This window comes from Schistocerca gregaria, chromosome 10, assembly GCF_023897955.1.
Source record: "Schistocerca gregaria isolate iqSchGreg1 chromosome 10, iqSchGreg1.2, whole genome shotgun sequence".
Taxonomy (NCBI): Eukaryota; Metazoa; Arthropoda; class Insecta; order Orthoptera; family Acrididae; genus Schistocerca; species Schistocerca gregaria.
In genome coordinates, this window is record NC_064929.1 from 150,525,615 (window position 1) to 150,549,011 (window position 23,397).

The 23,397-nt window shown below is 39.2% G+C and overlaps 1 protein-coding gene across 6 annotated transcripts in view; it reads left to right on the forward strand.

Moving 5' to 3' along the window:
* The window catches only part of LOC126293602 (cytadherence high molecular weight protein 2-like), an 85,187-nt gene extending 61,991 nt beyond the window's left edge, over positions 1-23,196 (forward strand). For 5 of the 6 annotated variants that reach the window (XM_049986883.1, XM_049986881.1, XM_049986886.1 and 2 more), the window contains 5 exons: positions 7,639-7,742; positions 11,263-11,367; positions 13,103-13,246; positions 19,764-19,889; positions 22,854-23,094. In XM_049986883.1, the coding sequence (XP_049842840.1) occupies positions 7,639-7,742; positions 11,263-11,367; positions 13,103-13,246; positions 19,764-19,889; positions 22,854-22,928 (554 nt within the window). In that variant the 3' untranslated portion in view covers positions 22,929-23,094. Of the gene's footprint in view, positions 1-7,638; positions 7,743-11,262; positions 11,368-13,102; positions 13,247-19,763; positions 19,890-22,853 lie in introns of all 6 variants that reach the window. The other variant, XM_049986882.1, reaches the window with a different exon arrangement.
* Positions 23,197-23,397: the final 201 nt, after the last annotated feature.

The following is a 23,397-nucleotide window of genomic DNA, read 5'->3' on the forward strand; positions in this document are numbered from 1 at the left end:
CCCGATTCACCGCCAGTTGGCCCAATTGAAGGAAGGTAATGTTGACTTCGGTGCTTGTGTTGATATGCGACTCATTGCTCTACAGTACTAGCTTCAAGCACATCAGTACGTAGCATCAACAGGTTAGTGTTCATCACGAACGTAGGTTTTGCAGTCAGCGCAATGTTTACAAATGCGGAGTTGACAGATGCCCATTTGATGTGTGGAGTAGCATGGGGCAATAGCTGTGGCGCGGTACGTTTGTATCGAGACAGATTTCCAGAACGGAGGTGTCCTGACAGGAAGACGTTCGAAGCAATTGATCGGCGTCTGAGGGAGCATGGAACCTTCCAGCCTATGACTCGCGACTGGGGAAGACCTAGAACGACGAGGACACCTGCGATGGGCGAGGCAATTCTTTGTGCAGTCGACGATAACCCTAATGTCAGTGTCAGAGAAGTTGCTGCTGTACGAGGTAACATTGACCACGTCACTGTATGGAGAGTGCTCCGGGAGAACCAGTTGTTTCCGTAGCATGTACAGCGTGTGCAGGCACCATCAGCAGCTGATTGGCCTCCACGTGTACACTTCTGTGAACAGTTCATCCTACAATGTGTCAATCCTCATTTCAGTGCAAATGTTCTCTTTACGGATGAGGCTTCATTCCAACGTGTGTGGGCTGACGAGAATCCGCACGCAATTGTGCAATCACGTCATCAACGCAGATTTTCTGTGAACGTTTGGGCAGGCATTGTTGGTGATGTCTCGATTGGGCCCCATGTTCTTCCACCTACGCTCAATGGAGCACATTGTCATGATTTCATACGGAATACTGTACCTGTGCTGCTAGAACATGTGCCTTTACAAGTACGATACAACATGTAGTTCATGCACGATGGAGCTCCTGCACATTTCAGTTGAAGTGTTCGTACAAGTCTCAACAACAGATTCAGGGACCGATGGATTGGTAGAGGCGGACCAATTCCATGGCCAGCACACTCTCCTGACCTCATTTATGGGGGCATTTGAAAGCTCTTGTCTACGCAACCCCGGTACCAAATGTAGAGACTCTTCGTGCTCGTATTGTGGACGGCTGTAATACAATACGCCATTCTCCAGGACTGCATCAGCGCATCAGGGATTCCATGCGACGGAGGGTGTATGCATGTATCCTCGCTAACGGAGGACATTTTGGACATTTCCTGTAACAAAGTGTTTGAAGTCACGCTGGTAGGTTCTGTTGCTGTGTGTTTCCATTCCATGATTAATGTGATTTGAAGAGAAGTAATAAAATGAGCTCTAACATGGAAAGTAAGCGTTTCCGGACCCATGTGCACAAAACATATTTTCTTTCTTTATGTGTGTAGAATGTTCCCTGAAAGTTTGACTGTACCTTTTTGTAACACCCTGTATAGTGTGTCCGAGAGACGTCCAAATGGGCATGATAACTGGCTTCCGGGCCAAGCATTTCTGAAATGGCTAATTTTCTTACCTATGTATCTATTTCGTGTTCTGTGTATCATTGTGCACAATAAATCATATTGATGTGAAACGATTCATATTACAAATTAATTTGCAAATATGGCTATGTGCTGAATGTTTATAAGTGCTTTTTTTTCCCTTTTTCTTTTTTTTTTTTTTTTAAAAAAAAGATGTTAGTTAGTAATTTTTACCCATCATCTTTTACTCGTTACAATAATAGAAATTCTTCTACAGAATAGGAGGTGTTGTCAAGGAGAAACTTTTCCAGTTTGTTTTCAAATTTTACTTTGCTGTTTGTCAAACATTTTATATCTCTGGGTAAACAATCAAAAATTTTAGTTGCAACATTGTTCATCCCTCTTTGTGCTAAAGACAATGTTGAGTAACAAATGTCATTTTTCCTTCTCGTGTGGTAATTATGTACAACATTGTTCCTTTCAAACTGCAGTGGATTATTTACAACAAATTCTATGATGGAATAAATGTACTATGTAACAGGTGGAAGAATACCCAAGTCCTTAAACAGACGGTTATGGGTGAGCACTACATGTTATTCTTACAGCTTATTTTTGAGCTAAGAAGACTTTCTTCTTAGAGACGAGTTACCCAAGAACACTATTCCACTCCTCATTACTGAATGAAAATATGCAAAATATGTCAACTTACTGATTTGTCTCTCCCCAAGATTTTCAATGATTTTAAGTGCAAATGTGGCCAAACTAAGTTGTTTTACGAGTTCCAAAATGTGCTTTTTCCCGTTTAAATTCTCATGAATATGGACGTCTAAGAAACTTGAGGTTTTTGTCCCATTTATTATTTCCTCACCATTTATTACATTTACCATTTATATAGTACCCATAGGTGTGCAGAACTTAATATGTTGTGTCTTTTTCAAATTGAGAGAGGGACCATTCACACAAAATCAGTCTGTGATACTCCTAAGAACATTGTTTATGATTTCTCCCGTTTCTTTGTATATGTTTGGATTGATAACAATGGTAGTGTCATCTGCCAAAAGATCTAATTCTGTTTGTTGTATATTAGCCGGAAGATCCTTTACATATGTGAGGAACAATACTGGACCTAAGATTGAGCCCTGGGGAACATTGTACATGTTTTCTCCTGTCACAATAATGTATGGGATTTCCAACAACGTCACTGCAACCACAGCTAGTTCAGTGAATACAGGCATTCCTGACCACTAACAGCCCAGCCCTTCCACACACCGTATATGTCATCCTTTCCTGAACTCTATCGAGTTATGAAAAGCTCATAGGGAAGACCCAATGTAGCACGCACACAGTACTGGCTGCATAGGGTTGCCCAAGAATTCAGCTCAGTCTCAGTGCTCAGCCTGGCTGGCACATTTCTCCTTATCATGCCATGCTGCCTGTGTGGGGGAAGGAGGGAAAGTGTGAACATGCCCCATTAAACTGGAAATGCAGTCAGACTGTATACAACTTGATTTTATATTTCACATTTCTCAACAACATAGATCACAAATCACATTGCAAACTCATTATGGGTACTTGGAAACTCTGCCTGAGGAATGCAATGTAGACATTCTACATCTACATCTACATGACTACTCTGCAATTCACATTTAAGTGCTTGGCAGAGGGTTCATCGAACCACAATCATACTATCTCTCTACTATTCCACTCCCGAACAGCGAGCGGGAAAAACGAACACCTAAACCTTTCTGTTCGAGCTCTGATTTCTCTTATTTTATTTTGATGATCATTCCTACCTATGTAGGTTGGGCTCAACAAAATATTTTCTCATTCGGAAGAGAAAGTTGGTGACTGAAATTTCGTAAAAAGCTCTCGCCGCGACGAAAAACGTCTATGCTGTAATGACTTCCATCCCAACTCGTGTATCATATCTGCCACACTCTCTCCTCTATAACGCGATAATACAAAACGAGCTGCCCTTCTTTGCACCCTCTCGATGTCCTCCGTCAATCCCACCTGGTAAGGATCCCACACCGCGCAGCAATATTCTAACAGAGGACGAACGAGTGTAGTGTAAGCTGTCTCTTTAGTGGACTTGTTGCATCTTCTAAGTGTCCTGCCAATGAAACGCAACCTTTGGCTCGCCTTCCCGACAATATTATCTATGTGGTCCTTCCAACTGAAGTTGTTTGTAATTTTAACACCCAGGTACTTAGTTGAATTGACAGCCTTGAGAATTGTACTATTTATCGAGTAATCGAATTCCAACGGATTTCTTTTGGAACTCATGTGGATCATCTCACACTTTTCGTTATTTAGCGTCAACTGACACACCATACAGCAATCTTTTCTAAATCGCTTTGCAGCTGATACTGGTCTTCGGATGACCTTACTAGATGGTAAATTACAGCATCATCTGCAAACAACCTAAGAGAACTGCTCAGATTGTCACCCAGGTCATTTATATAGATCAGGAACAGTAGAGGTCCCAGGACGCATCCCTGGGGAACACCTGATATCACTTCAGTTTTACTCGATGATTTGCCGTCTATTACTACGAACTGCGACCTTCCTGACAGGAAATCACGAATCCAGTCGCACAACTGAGACGATACCCCATAGCTCCGCAGCTTGATTAGAAGTCGGTTGTGAGGAACGGTGTCAAAAGCTTTCCGGAAATCTAGAAATACGGAATCAACTTGAGATCCCCTGTCGATAGCGGCCATTACTTCGTGCGAATAAAGAGCTAGCTGCGTTGCACAAGAGCGATGTTTTCTGAAGCCATGCTGATTACGTATCAACAGATCGTTCTCTTCGAGGTGATTCATAATGTTTGAATACAGTATATGCTCCAAAACCCTACTGCAAACCGACGTCAATGATATAGGTCTGTAGTTAAATGGATTACTCCTACTACCCTTCTTGAACACTGGTGCGACCTGCGCAATTTTCCAATCTGTAGGTACAGATCTATCGGTGAGCGAGCGGTTGTATATGAGTGCTAAGTAGGGAGCTATAGTATCAGCGTAATCTGAAAGGAACCTAATCGGTATACAATCTGGACCTGAAGACTTGCCCGTATCAAGCGATTTGAGTTGCTTCGCAACCCCTAAGGTATCTACTTCTAAGAAACTCATGCTAGCAGATGTTCGTGTTTCAAATTCTGGAATATTCCATTCGTCTTCCCTGGTGAAGGAATTTCGGAAAACTGCGTTCAATAACTCCGCTTTAGCGGCACAGTCGTCGATAACAGTACCATCGGCACTGCGCAACGAAGGTATTGACTGCGTCTTGCCGCTTGTGTACTTTACATACGACCAGAATTTCTTCAGATTTTCTACCAAATTTCGAGACAATGTTTCGTTGTGGAACCTATTAAAGGCATCTCGCATCGAAGTACATGCCAAATTTCGTGCGTCTGGACAGTTATAATGTTAAAGGGTATTGCTAGCTCTTGCAACTGAAACAACAAATGGTCTTGAGAACTGCTCATAAACAGGTGTTTGATTGTCAATGTCCTCAAAATGTTTAGGAAACTATCATTGTAATTTTGCAAAGCTACAATGAATTCTTCAAAGCGTGGGATTTCTTTAATACAAAAGAGCTTAGGCAACTAGACAGTGTTTCTCAAGATGTGTTCCTTCTACAACATGGTTTTCTTTTTTAGTCCATTAAATCAAAAAGAAGTTGTTCCTCACCTTGTAATGTCTTACTGTGGGCAGTATGCAGTCAAGTCCACTTAAAATCAATGCCAGGAATTCATTCTGGATGTTCTAATTTTTGTTGCTTGCCCGTTTTTCTTCATGAAATAAACAATAGTGAGTTTTAAATTGAAAAATCATTCCAGGCATGCCCCTTGACTTTGCAGTAATATTTACGAGTAAAGTCCCCATACTCTTTGTTCAGTTCCATCAAAAACTGTTGAAACTGATAGTGGAGTAATGCTTGTGACTTCAGGAATGTTGCTGTTCGTACCACCAATTTCTCCATATGCTCCATACCTGCAACTTTAGTACAAAGTGCTTCTTGAGGTGCAGAACAATGAATTGCATCTGTTGATTGCTGTAATTTTTGGTCTTTAACTGTCAACTAAATCTCTAGATTCTTTCTCCGTGGTATTGTGGTGGTGTTTCATAACAAATATGTCATACCTGTCACTTATGCAACTACATAATATATCCTGTGAACTCTCATCTCTGTTTTCTGTCATTCCCATTCATTGTGATAGGCTTGTGATGATAGATCTCTAGACTGTATCTTTTTGTGCAGACAGACATTGGACCTCTGAATGACTTTCACACCATGAGCAAATATTCCGTGTTGTTCTGAGAAGGACTGAGCAAAGCCCACATGCAGCCTGTGAACAAGAAGTTTGGCACATCGTGGCCAGCCATGTGTTTGATGTTACCTTAGTGACAGCTATCTGGAAGCATTCATACTTCAGCAGCTTAGGAGACACGTGCTGTGTGTGGAGATTTGTGCCAACATTGCATGTTTAAGATGTCATATCCTGTGCTGTGAGGGCAGCTTGAATAGCAGCTTTATTCAAAGAATGATTGTCCTTGTTTAAGTGTTACATGTGTATAAATCATTGTCTTTTACATTTTATGTACATAGGTACACATTGCCTTATGCTAAGACTACTGCGCAACGAGCGTGGCACATTGTTACGGAGAGTACGTGTTCTGGGTTTCTTTCAGACACAGTTCTCCTGCACATCGAATAGCAGGTGTTTCCAAAATGAAATTTTCACTCTGTTGTGGAGTGTGGACTGATACGAAACTTCCCGAAGGATTAAAACTGTGTGCCAGACCGAGTCTCGGACTCGGGACCTTTGCCTTTCGTGGGCAAGGTAGCAGACGAGGTGAGTTGTGCTCAGGTAGTTCAGTCGGTAGAGCACTTGTCCACAAAAGGCAAAGGTCCTGAGTTCAGTTCTCAGTCTGCCTCACAGTGTTAACCTGCCAGGATAGCAGGTGCATCACAATGTGAAAGTGAAATGGTGCAGAAACTGGAAATATACTGCAAAGTTGAAGTGTGCAGGACAGTTTGCTTCTTGTGAACAATACGTCTAAATTGCACACAGATTCACCATGAAAGTTAGGCAGTGTATGGACCTAATGCAGTGTCATGTCTGGCTACAATGAAATGATGCCAACAGTTTGACAAATGCTGCACAGGGTGGTGCTGATCAAAAACCAATGGCACCCCATACCATCATGCCGGGTGATACGCCAGTATGGCGATGACGAATACACGCTTCCAATGTGCGTTCACCGCGATGTCACCAAACGCGGATGCGACCATCATGATGCTATAAACAGAACCTGGATTCATCCGCAGAAATGACGTTTTGCCATTCGTGCACCCAGGTTCGTCATTGAGTACACGATTGCAGGCGCTCCTGTCTGTGATGTAGCGTCAAGGGTAACCGCAGCCACGGTCTCCAAGCTGATAGTCCGTGCTGCTGCAAACGTCATTGAACTGTTTATGCAGATGGTAGTTGTCTTGCAAACGTCTCCATCTGTTGACTCAGGGATCGAGAAGTGGCTGCATGATCCGTTACAGCCATGTGGATAAGATGCCTGTCATCTCGACTGCTAGTGATACGAGGCTATTGGGATCCAGCATGGCGTTCCATATTACCCTCCTGTACCCACCGATTCCATTTTCTGCTAACAGTCATTGGATGTCGACCAACGCGAGCAGCAATGTCGCGATACGATAAACCGCAATCGCGATAGGCTACAATCCGACCTTTATCAAAGTCGGAAATGTGATGGTATGCATTTCTCCTCCTTACACGAGGCATCACAACAACGTTTCACCAGGCAACGCCTGTCAACTGCTGTTTGTGTATGGGAAACAGTTGGAAAATTTCCTCATGTCAGCCCGTTGTAGGTGTCGCCACCGGTGCCAAACTTGCGTGAATGCTCTGAAAAGCTAATCATTTGCATATCACAGCATCTTCTTTGTGTCGGTTAAATTTCGCATCTGTAGCACGTCATATTTATGGTGTAGCAGTTTTAATGGCCAGTAGTGTATCTGTCATTTTAAGTGTGATGCAGCGTTTAATAAAAGTTATTTGGCTTTCCATAATAATGTGTAACTTAATTTTGGAGTTCCCTCATATGATACCTGGATCAGCTAATAAAGTTTTTTTTATTTATGTTTTGCAAATTAAACTCTGAAATTTCTCTTCCTGACAGCATCTAATCATTTTCAGAAAATCAATTTCGTATGAGATTAATAGAAACTCAGAAGGAAAATGATTTATTCCGTCAGCAACTTCACACTTACCAGGAAGAACTGAACGAAGAGAGAAAGAGAGTGAGTATTTTACAACAAACAATTTGTTTTATGGTCAGTATTTACAGCATGATTGGAAAGATGTGAATCTGAATATCTGTGGAAACTGACACTTTGACCTTGCAACTGATTACAGGAGAGTGTTAAAAGTAGTTTCTACGTGCGTTTTATGGCTCATCTGGTAAATCAGTATCCCATTCACAGTAAGTAACTATAGTAGAAACTTGCTCATCTGACTCCTCACTTAGTCTGCCTCGGTATCTCTTTGTGTGGGTTTTTCTTTAGTGTGCTTGGCAAGCAGTGTCCTCTTCCAAGTAATAATGCCATTCAAGGAATGTGAAACGAGAGGCATCCTATTCATTGATGAAACCTCATCTGGAGACTGCAGTTTCGTATGGGACCCATACCAACCACACCTGATTTCAAACCTTGAAGGCATATAAAGAGGGGCAGCAAGATTTATCCAGGAAAATTTTGAGCAAGATTTATCCAGGAAAATTTTGAGCAGTACAGTAGTGTCACTGTCATGTTAAAGAAGCTGAAATGGAACTAGGAAACCTGGAGAAAAATAGTCAAATTTGATAACATGTATAGGGCTGTAGGATTGCATGCACTGGTATTAAAAATGAGTTGAATGTGGGGGAATGGAGGTTAAGGTTAGATCATTTCCATGAAATGGATGTGCTACTTTGTACCAAGTCTATGCCCACATTTTCTTTCATAGGTAGAGGGAATTGGACGGGAACAGTATACCAAAAGAGGTCTTAAATCCCTGGGCATTCATATTTTTTACCATAAGAGTCATCAAGTGCATGTTCTATGACATTTAGGTACATTTTGCAGTTTTGTTTTTGCAATTTGTAGCCAGAATAAACCCCAAAAAATACGCTCATCACATCTTTCATGTGACACCCATTGTTGACAAAAAGCAATGGTTTCCTTCCTATTACAAAGATTTTTTTGAAACAGGAGTTTTACATGCCTGAATTAGTCTAGTGTGATATTAATTTTATTGATATGTGTTAATAGGGACAGTAAAATAGAAAGAATAATCAGTACAACCTTCAGCGACAGCATTGCCCCGGCCTGCAGTGCCAGCTACTCCCTTGCGGAAATGCTGCTCAGTTTCTGCTGGAATACAGATTCTTCTTAATGTTTTAATATTCCTGTTAATACTTGTAGATAAAACTAATCACACTGCACTAATTTCGGACCCCTCTATTGAATGGGCACAAAAAACTCTGCTTTAAAAATAATTTTGGTTGTCAGCTACTCACTGCAAAAATGAAATTGTAGATGCCTCCCAAAATATAAGAGAAAATGTGCCTGATGACTCTTAGCAGTAACATCCATATACAGGGTCAAGAAAAATTGTCATAAAAATTTAACCCTAGATAGCTGATGCCAGTAGGAACCAAATTTGCTGATGCTGTGTAGGTTGACTACGCACAATTTTTTAAACTATGGAAACTTGGCACCATGCACCCTGATTGTTCTGTTGCCAGATGCTCTGGACAACGCATGACCGTGAATTCTTTGCATATCACGTTGGGGCAGTGATGGGATGAGGGATGTTTGTATGTGTGAACCGACAACCATGGCAGTGCCGGTCAAGTGACAAACGGCAATGGGGCAATGCCACAGCCAATTGGAGTGCACCAAGTTTACATAGCTTAAAAATGGTGTTTTGTCAACTTATTATTATTATTTATATTATTATTACTTATATAAATGATGTGCCCTCAAGCAACTTGCACAACATTATTATTTATACAAATGATCTGCCCTCTAGTAACATTAAAATATTTCTGTTTGATGATGACACTAGCTTGGTAGTAAAGGATGTTCTGTGCAACAATGGCTCGGTTTCAAATAGTGCAGTTCATGACCTAAGTTCGTGGCTCGTAGAAAATAAACTAACGCTAAATCACAGTAAGACTCCGTTTTTACGGTTTCTAACACACAGTTCAACAAAACCTGATGTTTTAATTTCATAGAATGGACATAAGATTAGTGAAACTGAACAGTTCAAATCTTTTGGTGTTCATATAGATAGAAAACTGTCGTGGAAAGCCCACATTCAGGGTCTTGTTCAAAGACTTAATGCTGCCATTTTTACTATTTGAACGGTATCTGAAGTGAGTGATCGTTCAACACAAAAATTAGTCTACTTTGCTTATTTTCATTTGCTTATGTTGTGTGGTATTATATTTTGGGGTAACTTTTCCCATTCTGAATGGATATTTTTGGCTCAGAAATGGGCGGTTCAGGTGATAAGTGTTGCAAGTTCACGATCTCTTGTCGACCCCTGCTCACGAGTCTGGGTATTTTGACATTGACCTCTCAATACATATGTTCCTTACTGTCATTTCGTGTTAACAATATTATCTTGTTCCCAAGAATAAGCACCTTTCACTCGTTAATACTCGGCAGAAATCAAACCTGCATTTGGATCGGATTCCCTTAACTCTTCTGCAGAAAGTTGTGCAGTATACTGCTGCATCCACTTTCAGTAAGCTACCACCAGAATTAAAAGATCTTAGCAGTAATCCACATGCTTTCAAATCGAAACTAAAGAGTTTCCTCATGGGTCACTCCTAATCTATCAAAGAGTTCCTTGAAAAATTGAGCTGATTCTTGTTGTATTGTTGATTGCATTTAATGGCTTCACTTGATTCGACTTCATAAACATTTTATTTTTAGCTGTTATTACTTTCAAGTTGTAATTTCATGTGCTGACACATTCCCTGACCTTGGAGATTTGCTCCTCAATTTGGTGATACAGAACTTGATGTGTAAATAAATAATTTAGTAATTTTGGTTGCTACTGGCATGAGCTATCCAGGGTTAAAATTTCATGACACACTTTTTCTCCACTCTGTATATATAAATAAAGCTGTAGACTATAATCTGGATGGATAAATAAAAAAATCTACTCTCCAAGTGGTGGCAGGGGAATAACACACACACACACACACACACACACACACACACACACACACACACACACACACACACACACATTTTCTACAAGCTTTCTGCTACAAACCTTCAGAGCCATTGGCTCCTTATTCTGGCAGAAGAGTTGAAGGGGAGGGAAGAGGGGTGAAGGAAAAGGACTGGAGAGGCTTAGGGAAAGGGGTACAGTTTAGAAAAGCCATCCAGAACCCCATATCAGGGGAGACTCATCTGATAAGGGTCTTTTTTGTCATCTCGATCGGTCAGTCTTCCCCGACTTACAGTTCTGGGTGACTTTTCTGAACTGTACCCCTTTCCCTAAGCCTCTCCAGTCCTTTTCCTTCACCTCTTTTCCTTCCCCTTCAACTCTTATACCAGGAGAACGAGCCACTGGCTCCAAAAGCTTGTAGAAGTTAAATCCTTGTGTGTGTGTGTGTGTGTGTGTGTGTGTCCATTTACATTGTATTATCAGTAATTGATTATTTTTGCTGTCATAAAGCTGTAGATTGCAACAAAAGCAAGGAAGCTTCATTGCAATCTAATTTATAAATTTTAAAACATCATTACATATTAAATGTTTCAGGTGAACTCACTGGAACCAAAACTTTCACTCTTGAAGTCTCACATCAGAGCTTTCCAAAAGGATGTGGATGAGAAAGAACTTGTGTTACACATACTGGGACGAAAGGTAAAGCTTTTAAACCTACATTCTCAAAAAAATTATGCTGCATTGACGGACACTGTAATGCGAATGGAAAACTATGATATTTAGCAGATTGGTGTTAGATGGAAGTTCTCATTCTGCAAACAAAAGATTCTTTAAGAGTATCTGTTGCAGTCTGTGAGATTCTTACACAAACACAACAGAAACACTTCATAAGCACCTTCAAAGGCAACAGTAACACAACAGTTCAGATATACTCTCTATTACTTCAGCTTCCTTGAGGTGTGTATGCTCCAGGACAGACAGGAAAAATGCAGGAAGTTTTTCATCCAGATTTTTAGAATCCTAGGAATTTTTCATTGTTTTAGTTTTCAGTTAAATTTTTGTAATTTTGACTACAAAGAGCTGATATTTGAACAAGGAATTTTACTTCAGCCCACTGGTACAGAATAATACTGCAACGATAAAACATAATGAGAGAAGAACACCAAACTAACACTATAGTTGCCAAGAAAATGTGCCATTTACATCAACAAAATGCAGTGCATACACAAGCGTCTGCTGACAGCAAAATGTGTCAAAGGCTTTAGGACGAAGACTTGTGCAATGTTTTGTAACAACAAATTATTTACGATAAGTGTGACATCACAACTGTATACTAACGGGTCAAGGGAGAATATTGAGTGGTGATATAAGATGCATTACTTTCAAAGTAAATTTCCTTTTACACAAAATTAATTAGGTTGTGTCACTATGTATATCACAAGCCAAAACTGGTGTGTCTCCTGCACAATAAAATCAGATGATCTGTAATATATATGGTATGAGATGAATAAAATAAAAGTACAAATACAAATTACATGTGAGAATGTGTGATCAGTTTCTTAAATCATGGAGTGTGTGACCCTCTCATCCAAACCAAAAAGAATTATATGTGAAAGCTTTTCTTATAGTTATACTGTATGTATATTAATCGAAATCCAGAGAAACCAACAACTTTTTCTGTTTGGGTGCGGGCAATACTTAACAGTGAGGTTGCTATTGTCTGACTACATGACATGAATATCTGCTGTCATTGGCTGGCAAGATCAAATAATGTGAGCTATGATTTGCTGTCAAAAGCACATCTTGCAGTGCAATCTTGATTTAATTACTTTGGAAGGCACTGTGCTGTATTTGGTTGATTACTTATTCTAATTTTTGCAGTACAAAAGTATGAAGTGCACATGTTACTGCACAGCAAAGATGTTTCCAAAATGCATTGCTTTTTGCTGTGTTTAATGTGCCAAAGTGCCAGGAAGCTCTACACCAATGTATAAAAGCTTTACCATTCAAAGTATTGAGAAGCTTTGTAGCTTTAAGGGAAAGTATATTGTCACTTAATGCAGAGAAAAAGGACTTTCACCCAGTTTTCCATATATTTTCGCCAAGGAAACAGTGTATTTTTAAATCGTGGAAAAATTTGATTTTGTGTGTGTGTGTGTGTGTGTGTGTGTGTGTGTGTGTGTGTTCATGTTAATTCTTCTATACTAAAAAATGGATAATTGTTTTGCACTAGATGTGTGTTCAGGGGCAAGTAGCAGTATTCATCTCTGTACTTTTAGTCCATTTTGTTTCTGACACTCACTCTGGTCTGTCCTAGATATTTACTAGGATTTCATCTTTTACGTATCTGGTTTGCATTTCTCTGCCTCTAAAATTCTGAATAACATAGTGGATTAAGTGGATTGTGAGTGAATTGTAGCATTTTGTGTTTTAGCTGCATGAGAAGAACCTTGCCCTCAAGAAACTCGAGCTGGAGAAAAATTTGATCAAACAGAGATACAGCAGCCTGCTTGTTTCTGAAACTGAAGAAATAGCACAGAAAATGCAAAAGCAGTTGAAAATACAGTCAGAACTCAAGGTAACAAATGAGCATTTTCCTGTTGTCCAATGAAACATAGTGTTTCATATTTCATTCTTAACAGTTCCTGCATTTAACAGTGAAATTAACTAAAATAAGCAGTGTTGTCACTGGTCAGTTGAACTCGAAAGTGTAAGAGACAGTGACAGTAAAACATTTAGGAAACCTCACCATTTTAGTGCACCATTCTTCTTATCTGAGCTCAGAAAAAAATGAGATACAGAGAAAAGTGCTCTAAACTATGAAACATTATAGAACAAAATAACTTTTTCTTGATTAGTTGTTTGCATTTTATCTGTAGGTTGTAAGAGTTTCATGTCCATCAAAATCTGATAGGCATTCTGAATTTGAAGCAGTGTGGCATAGTGTATGCAATCATGATTGTTAACTTGCACTTCACTAAATGCAAACCTTGTCCTCTTTGCAGCATACATAAATACTAGGGCAGTTGAGAAAGTCTGCTGTTTTAGTGTGGCACTAATGTTTTTGTGCAGAGCAGCCCCATTGCCACATTTGCATGTTCCCTGATTCAGTAAGCGTCCAGCTGTGAAAGTATGAACCTTGTTCTTCTGTACATTGTCTTACTATAACCTCAGAACATGAATGCTGTAGTAAAAAAATCATGCAAAATGCAAAGTGCGAGCGGCAGTAAGATTTCTTTCGGCACAGTTCTCCATGCAAGCCAACGAAAGGCCACCAAACATTGTCATCAAGGATGGTTATGGATGCAGTTTTTGGAGATGCTGAGGGAATTTTTCTGGTTGAGTTTATGGATTGTGAAATGAATCACTTCAGATGTCTGCTCTGTGAAACTCTGAAGAAACATACGTCATCCACTCAAAACAAATGTTACAATATGCTGACATCTGGGGATGTATTTTTGCTCGACAACACTCGCCCTCACAGTGCCTGAAAAACTTGAGTGATTGTGAAGCAATTCAAACAGGATGTTTTTTATTATACCCCTTACTACCAAGACTTGGCACCATTTGATTTTCATCTCTCCGCTTACATGAAGTAGTGTCTTGAATTGCAGCACTTAGATGAAGATGACGAACTACGAAATGCTGTAAAAGATTGGGCTCACCAGTTCTCCGTGCAAGGTGGCAGAATTTTATGAAGAAGTAAATTAGTGAAAAGCTATGACAAGCACTTAAATCTAAATAGTGACTGTATTGAAAAATAGTAAGAAGCTGTAGTTAAATAATGTACATAATATTTTGTTCCATGGAGGGTGTTATTAATCTCTCTCTCTCTCTCTCTTTCTTTCTTTGCAAAAATTGGTGATGTGTATAGTAGAGGGTGCATCCCTGTACTACTTATTATGACTTCTTTTTATTCCATTCCACTTACATGTGGTGTGCAGGAAGAGTGAGTCCTTAAATGTGTAATTAGTCTAATCTTGTATTTGCAGTCCTGATGAGTATGAATTGTAGGGAGATGTAGATTCCTCTAAAATTCTAAAAGTTTTATCAGTAGGATTTTGTGTGATAGTTCAGGTTTTTCAGCATCTCCTATGACCTAAACATACCTGAGACCATTATCAGCCTTACAAGACTCAGTATGCACAATTTGTTAAATGTCACACAATCCAACAATTTAAAATTATAGTCCATTAAATTTCAAGACAGATAAGTTTCCAGTTTTCGGATGTACAGTTATCTCATAAACTGTAATAGAAGATCCGTTTCATGTTTTAATAGAGCATCCTAGCTCAGTTACGTGATTGCAGTTGAGTGATTTAAAATGAAGAAGCTAGTCTTATCTGTCTTCAGAGCATTTGTGTCTAATGCCAACAGAAAGTGGCTACTTTTTGAGGAGGGGTGTTTCATCAATGGGTGGAAGAGATCAAGCTGGCAGCATTCCTTCTGTACTGTGAAGTGAAAAACACCTAAATAGGATCATAGGCTCGGGTTGAGATCAGCATTCTGGCCCACTTCAAAGATCCAAGACACATGACACCAGGTAAAAATGACACGGGCCTTAAAGTGCACAGTGTGCACGGCGTCCCTCGCAAACGCGGCAGCATTTGTGTGGGGTCAATGATGTGGACTGTTGCTCAGAATTGTACTAGGCACATACGCACCGCAGAAGACAAGGGGATCTTGGAAGTAGGCCATAACTGGACATTGCTTAGAGAACTGATGAAAAATACAATTTGAAAGGACAACAGCATCAGATGATGACTGACAAGGTCATAAGATTTAAAACTCGGTGAATGGATGTCAATTACCTAAAGTAGTGTGACACCATTTTAGCAAATGGAAAAAAGTTGCCTTTGATGATTAGAGGATTTAGAGTGCAAATGGTAGCTGAATGCACAGTGTAAAATTTTGAGATTGTAAAATTGCTCCTTCAGATCTCTATAGTAGCAACATTTTCTTGTTACTTCTATTTAAATTTCTAATTTATTAAGACGTGGAAATATTAATTAATAAATATTACAGCAAATTGTTTAGTAAAAATTATTATTTTTAGTTACTGCTCTAATGAAAATTAATTAAAATGTCATTCAAACATGTGAAATGCTTTAGTGTTAAATGACAGGGAATTTACATAAAAATATTTATTTTTGTTTAAAAAGTGTGATTCCATTTGTTAATAGATATGGAAGTTAAAAAAAAATGCTGCGGAGGAGATCCAAATCAGAATAAAGACGTATGCTACCCTCTAAGCTGCTAGCAAGTGGTTTAAATCAATAGAAACATTTTCCACTCACCAACAATTAGTAATTTTCTAATTTTCAGGGGCTACTTTTTTCTTTTTTTAACTAAAAAAAATAAGGTGGATCTTTGGAGCTTATTGGTAGTTGGAAGCAACAGTTTCAGACCTGGCACCATCCCCTCTCACCTCCAGATGTAACTCAATAGCGCAGAGGCTGCGTGAACTGCTTTGCCGCATTGGTGTCATTTTGCTGCTGATCTGGAAGGTTCTAGACATTGCAGTCATAATTATACAGGGTGTTTGGAAATCCCAGTTACAAACTTCTAGGAGTTGTAGAGGGAGTGAGTACACAATGTGTGTTTGTGTGTTTGACAAAGACCATTGGCTAAAAGCTTTAAGTGTGAAAATATTTTTGTTATACCTATCTGCAACTCAGCATCTCTGCTATATGGTGAATAGGAACTTTCCTTCTCATAATATTGTAACATTTTGAATAGAAACTTATGCCTGGAAATGTACTGTTTCTGTGCTACAGCCGTTTGAACACATTTGCTGGGTAGGTATGCAACAGGGCAGTCACAGTGGGGAGTGGTTAAGTCAGATCAGCTGGTGTCATTTGACATCTGTACTACCTCTCCGACATGTTCGAGTCTCATTCATGTACCTGTGAGTGTGGGAGCAAAGTGGTTGACTAGACATTTGCAGAACATGCAGAAATGATTCAAGCTTAACAAGTGCAATATTGAGAAATATGCAACCACAGTGGTGTCAGGGTTGAGTGGCTACAGTGTTGGATTATAAACCAGATGACCCATGTTCAAAACTCCCTCGGGCCATTTATTTATTTTCACAACATTATGGTCATTGAAATGTTTGTTCTCTTTTTTTTAAGCTTGGCATTTGTCATACTATATACTGGTTACAGAATACGAATCATGTGGTAAGAATATGTTACTGTTGCAAGTAAATGTGATGAATAATGAGAGCAGGCGAGATATTACATAGACATCTCACAGAAATGAAGACACCAAATAAAACGGTGTGAACTATGTTACAACATAAGAATTACACCAGTCAAAGCTTCCAAAATGGAACACATCTTCAAAAACATTAAAAACATATCTTTTGACAGAGCACAAAGAAACTGTGTAATTGTGAGACTTTTGCTTATGTGACAAACTATTATGTTTTATCCTTTTTGTTGGAGTGATCCCAATCACATTCACATTCATATTCATAAGAACACACACAATGGAGATTTGAACATGGCTCACCCACTGAGCCGTCCAACACCTTACTGCAACACCATTGCTCATTGACCCTGCCATATATTGCATTTCTTGTCCTTGGACCATTGATTGTTACTATTTTGCCTTTTTTTCCCCCCAGTTCAGTACACCACCTTCCATTTTTCATGCATGATCTATGTTCTGTTTTTGACAGGCTGTCCACTGAGTGCTCTTACTCTCTTACTACTAAATCTGAGGAGGGTGCAATGGGGAGTTGGCCTTGTGTGTAGTCTGAGAAGTGCAGTTGCTATTTCCAGAGTAGCCACCTTTGTGTTTTCTACATCGAGATGTCCATAGTTAGTCCGCAGTTCACGCTTAAGTATTTAGCAGAGGGTTAACTAACGGTGTGACACAGTCATTCAGGAGAACTGCAATCATGTGGAAAACTTGGGGAAACTTATTCCATTGTTGAATAAGTTACTAGAATAACAGGTCACTTTCTGTTCAAAAGTTCTCTTTTACTAATGCATTTCAGGCACAGAAAATCTGCCAAGTAAAATGATAAACCCATAAATGCAATCATAAATGATGAAAGTCACTTAGAGTAAATTCTATTAAAACTATTGCGAAGGATGCTCGAGGAGAAGACATACCAAAAAGGAAAGTCTTTGTACTAAGTATTGAGTCAAATGTATCAGCTGTCAGCATCAGAACTCGACAGATAGAGAGCAACGGCATCATAAAGCTTAAATAAGCCAGCAAGTGGTGTGAATGTATAACAACAGTGACACTACATTGTGCCTACAGAAACGGCTGAACAACCTGATATTAAAACCAAAAGGATACCGATATTGACAAGACTGTCCTCACATATAGTGAGAATGTATGTAATTCATTATACAATAAATTACAGGCTGTTGCTACATTTTGTGACCTATCAAAAGCATTTGGTTGTATAAACCACAATATCCTTTTAAATAATTTAGACTATTATGGTATACCAGAAAATAATGCAAAATGGTTCAAATCCTATATCTCTGACAGGAAACAAAGAATGTCAACAAGAAAGAGAAGTGCATCATCCGATGGGCAGCTAATTACATGCAATTTCCCCACAAGTTTCTATCTCAGGGCTCTTATTTTTTGTGTATAATAAAGACCTTCCAGTATCATTACTAGTTGTCAAGTTTGTTTTGTTTGGAGGTGACAAGCACACCGCAGTAATAGTGAATAAAATATACTCTTAGCAAATCAGTTAATGAAATTCTTTTGAACATTAATAAATTGTTCCTCATCAATTCTTTGTCACTAAACTTTGAAAAGCACACTATATGAATTCAGAACTTTTAAGACATTTCCTGCTAGTACATTCGTAAAATATCTGCTAGTACATTCGTAAAATACAATCACAAGCAGATAGAAGTAGTTGACAGTGTTAAATTCTTGTGATCACAGACTGATAATGAAACTGGGAGGAGCTTACCATAGAACTGCTAAAGTGCCTAAACAAATCTCTATTTGCAATGTGAATGTTGACAGATACAGGTGATACAAAAAATAAAGCTAGCATACTTTCCTGACAGTCATTCCATAATGATGTAAGGACTATTTTTTGGGGTAATTCTTCATGCTAATCTAAAATTTCTGAGTCCAGGTGCATGTAATAAAAACTATTTGTGGTGCAAACTCAAGAATTTCCTGCAGAGGCCTGTTTATGGCACTATGGATACTGACTAGTGCTTCCCAGTGTCTCACGCTACCTATGCCGCGACAAACCTAGACAACACAGTGCGTTAATGTAGCCCTTCTAGGATTGTGAGAGGTGAGCCTGCCCAATATCAAATCATCTCTCAAATTAACGATGAGGGCCAGTGACCTGGCCAGCCCAAATATGTGTTTTAGGCAGTTTCCCCACACCTGACTACATGAACATTGGACTGGTAGTCATATCCTGCCATGGATACACGTTGTGCAAACATTTGGAAAATTTTCTCGCATTTGGACATGATGCAGGCAGATGAGGTGCACAGATTCTGTCCTGGGGAGAGTGGTGGTGCCAGGAAAATCATCCAGCCACCAACTGTCACTAACATGGCCAAAACCTGTATTACTAATGCAGTCCCCATAGTTAAATGGGAAAACCAAGAAGGTGGGGGAGGAGCAGGAGGAGAAAGCGGACGGCGACGACTACGACTACGACTACCTATGGCTATGCATAACTATCATGTGAGTGGGTGTGGGCACAAACACGTGTGTGTGTGTGTGTGTGTGTGTGTGTGTGTGTCAGCTTTTGTCTTCACCTAACTAAGCAAAAGTTTGCATACGATTTATATTACGTTCTTATTGTTTTAAAAAATAACTACTTCATTCTGGAAAGAATATTTCACCTTGCAGTAGAGTACGCACAGCTTTTAATTTTCCTAGCAGATGCCTTTTCTCAGTGGTGCTCTGACTAAGCTGTGTGGGTGGTTCACGAGTAGTGGCCAGATAGCTAAGCTGGTGAGAGCACTACCTGCAGATGATGTGATTTGAGAAAGACAGTCACACAGTTTTATCTCCTTGTTACTTAAGAAATAATTACTGTATCTCTGACACATTACATACTATATATGTTACTCTTTCAGAGACATTTAGAAGTCAAGGACGAGAAATTGAGACAAATCAGACAGATACTGAACATTGCCCCTGCTGGCTCCCATATGGGTACATCCAAACTGAAGAGAAGCCATAGTTTGAGAGATGTTGCCTTGGTAAGTGTGCTATGTTGTTAAAATTATAAGATACTATATTTTTAAAGACTCAGCCAACTGACAAAGAAATGTAGGCTTACAAAACCTACTTTTAACGAACTAATTAATATCCCAGATAACTTCAGTAGTTTTTATCCTATAATTTATTCACATTCAAACTTCTTTTCCTTAAAATTTTGATAATCTACTTTGCAGATGTGTAAGAGAGATTTTATTTGTGATGGGCCCAGGAATAACACACCAGAATTCTGTAGTGTCCCTGTACAGCGATATGAGAACTACCTCAATTACAATAACACAAAAATCAAATACAATACTGGGCGTTTTCTGGCCAAAGATAATCCCTAGCTCTTAATTGCATCACTTACAGACAATTTGTTTGAAAGCCAGCATAGAAGACAACAATCCTGGCAAACCTAACCAAACCTTTTTTTTTTTTTTCCCCTCCCTCCTCCAACTTCAATCTCCACTAACAAAGAAGGAAAATGCAGTGGTTTACAGAATATGAACAAGAGGCAGAAACACCAATTACCCCAGAAGATGCTTTGTAAATAAAAGTGAAACCTGTCTGGTAAACATTTCCAATTAATTGCAGTAAACTTAAGATGGAGAAACCAATGACAACTGAACTCATCTACAGTGTTTAGTGTGTTTGCCTAATGCAATTCCATCAGATAAACCTGACTTAATTTGACTATACTCCATTGTGTGTCCCATGCACACTAAAACTATGTTTTTCTGCCTGTTAACACTGATTAGATGGGGAGTCCATCTTCTTAAACTCCACTTCGATACACATCAACTGAGTGGTAAAATCAATTGCACTGTTTTAGAAATGGTTCAGTTTACAAGCTATCTATAGACACACTTTATAATACGTGTAAACAACTATTCCTGCTGATAGCACAATATTGGTGCTCTTCGGACAATCCTTCCCATCACTGTATATGTCTACAGACTGGTGCTGTGGTGTTTGCTCAATACTAGACCGTGCAAGTGACACAATGGTTAGGACAGCTATCCAGGTATCCAGATCTAGGTAAATGCCAGGAAGGTTCCTTTTTAAAAGACATGGCCAGATTCAAGCCCCAGTCTGAGTTTGCGCTTTTTATGTAACGACTCCATCAGTAGTACACTAATCTCTAATCTTCTTCACTCAGCCTTAAGCCATCGGCACACGGACCATGCATCCGAACGTTGAGCATGCCGAGTTTCTGACGTCAAGTGTGGACTTCGGGAATCTTTCCAAACGTGCAGAGCTATATCTGAGCATGCATCTGAGTGTTGACCAATGAGATGGCACAACGCCACCTACGTCACACGCACGCCGCCTCCCTTCAGTACAGAGTTGTGAGGCGCCATATTGGCATTCATTTCAAGCCTATATGTATATATGCCGTTTATGAGCACGTTTCTGAGCACCAGCGAATTGGAAAACCTGTTGTTAACCGTGTAATTCGTTGCAATAAAATAATGAGAAACATCATATTCGTGGCAAAAGAATTATTGTAACTTGCATATTATGAGAGTAGGCTATTTGAAGGCAGCAACACACTGAAGGTCCACCCAAAACGCATTGTTCTAGGTACAATTTGTTACAATTAAATTTCAATTAATAACATAATTATCTATGATTAAGTTTTTAGCAAGGTTAACATAATGACTAAAAACCAAGTCCGTGTTGTTGAATTAGTGTAATGAGTAGCGTCACCGTCCACTGATGAATTCGTCATTGGTGCGGTGGTTCGCGTCCAAACAGTACCAAATTTTTTTCCCTAACATTCACGTTTTTATTAGGTTCTGATACTTTATTATTAGTTTAATATAAGTATATGCTATAATATTTTATGTTATGTAAATATAATTCACCTTTTTTGAGGGGTGACTTTGTTCGATTGGCTTAATTTACAGGACAGCTTGCGCTACTTGTATAAAGATATTTGGCTCCTTTTTCTTTTATGCTTCATAATTCACATGTTGCACAGATTCTTCTACTGGGTAGGAACAGTGATCAAGTAAGACTGACCTTGGGGTTTTACTAAAATGTGGGATTTGTTTATCTTATGCGGAGAAGTATTCCAAATTTTTACAGCACTGTTTGTAATGGAACTTTTATAAGCGTGTGTCCTTATTGAATGGACATGGTACTTTCCTTTTCGTGGACGATGGAGGAAATGTGCGTTTCAATAGAGCTAACGTTGGAATTTTACGTGCGCCTGTTGAGTAAACAGTGCGATTTGCGAACTAGAAACATCCTTCAACTGCCACTGGAGTGCGTTTCGATCGCGTATACCACGTTGGGGCCCATGTACCATATGCACAAGTCGCAACGTTCCTGAGCGTTCAGCAGCACGTTGAACTTGACACGCTCAACGTTAATGTTCGACAGCACGGTCCGTGTTCCGACGGCTTTAGTGTGGCCCAGGCAGGAGTGAGATATTTCCCCATGAAAATCTTTGACCATCTACCCTGTCATGTAAAGAATCTAATAAGGAACAACGACATTGGCGACAACAGTAAGAATATAATAATTCTCTGCTGCTAGACAGCCTGGTACAAGTATCTCAATTGAACACAAGCTCATAAGCTCCCGTGTTCATTACCTACAACAGTGATTCTCCTGAACGATTTGTCACTCGCAGCAAATCTTGACATCACTGACAGATAAGGGCTAGGGTAGAATATACTCAAATATAGTAAGTCACTGTATGAAGAGAAGAGCACAAGATAATTATGTAAATGGTCAATATGTTGCCATATTTTCCACTGTTAAAGTGTACTTTAACAGTAAAACTTACTCATTCCACAATACAGCAAGATATTGTAATCACAATCTGTAGAATAATTACTAACTATCTAATAAAATAGCTGCTTTCCTGTCCTTTACATTATTAGTGCTGTGTAAGGGAATTTATATTTAATGAACTTGCTCATGCAGGAAAAACTGTGCTTTTTTGTATCTAGGGAGATGCTGCACTGGGTGTTGATAGTGGTTCACAGATTGAAATACTGAGACAGTCAGTGGAAATGGGGAACTAAAACCTGCAAAACAGTTGGACTGATGGAACAGTGCGTAATACTTCAATCATATTGTGCTGTTCTTCACCTCCAGATTCATGAGGTCTCTTTTCTCCTTTGAAATGTATTTGGTTTTCTTTCTGTTGTTTGAGAGGTTTGACTTATTTTTACAAATATTTAATGTTATTCTGTAGGACAAATAAAATAATTTGGTATTGTCTTTTACCCTGTTTGTCTTCAAAAGTCCATACACAACAGAATCAAAATGCCATGAAAATTTATATCCTAAGTGACATTTATTTCTTTCACTGTTCATTCATTGTTAATAGAAAACCTTCAGGAGCATGAAACCCATCAAGGTATACATTAATGTAGAAGCAGATGTTAACTAACTCCAGTCACTTGCTGATCATTAACTGTTACTGTAGTGGTAAATTCTCTCTGTGCTTAAACTTTTAAGTATGAGACCTATCATACGACTGGCCAATAA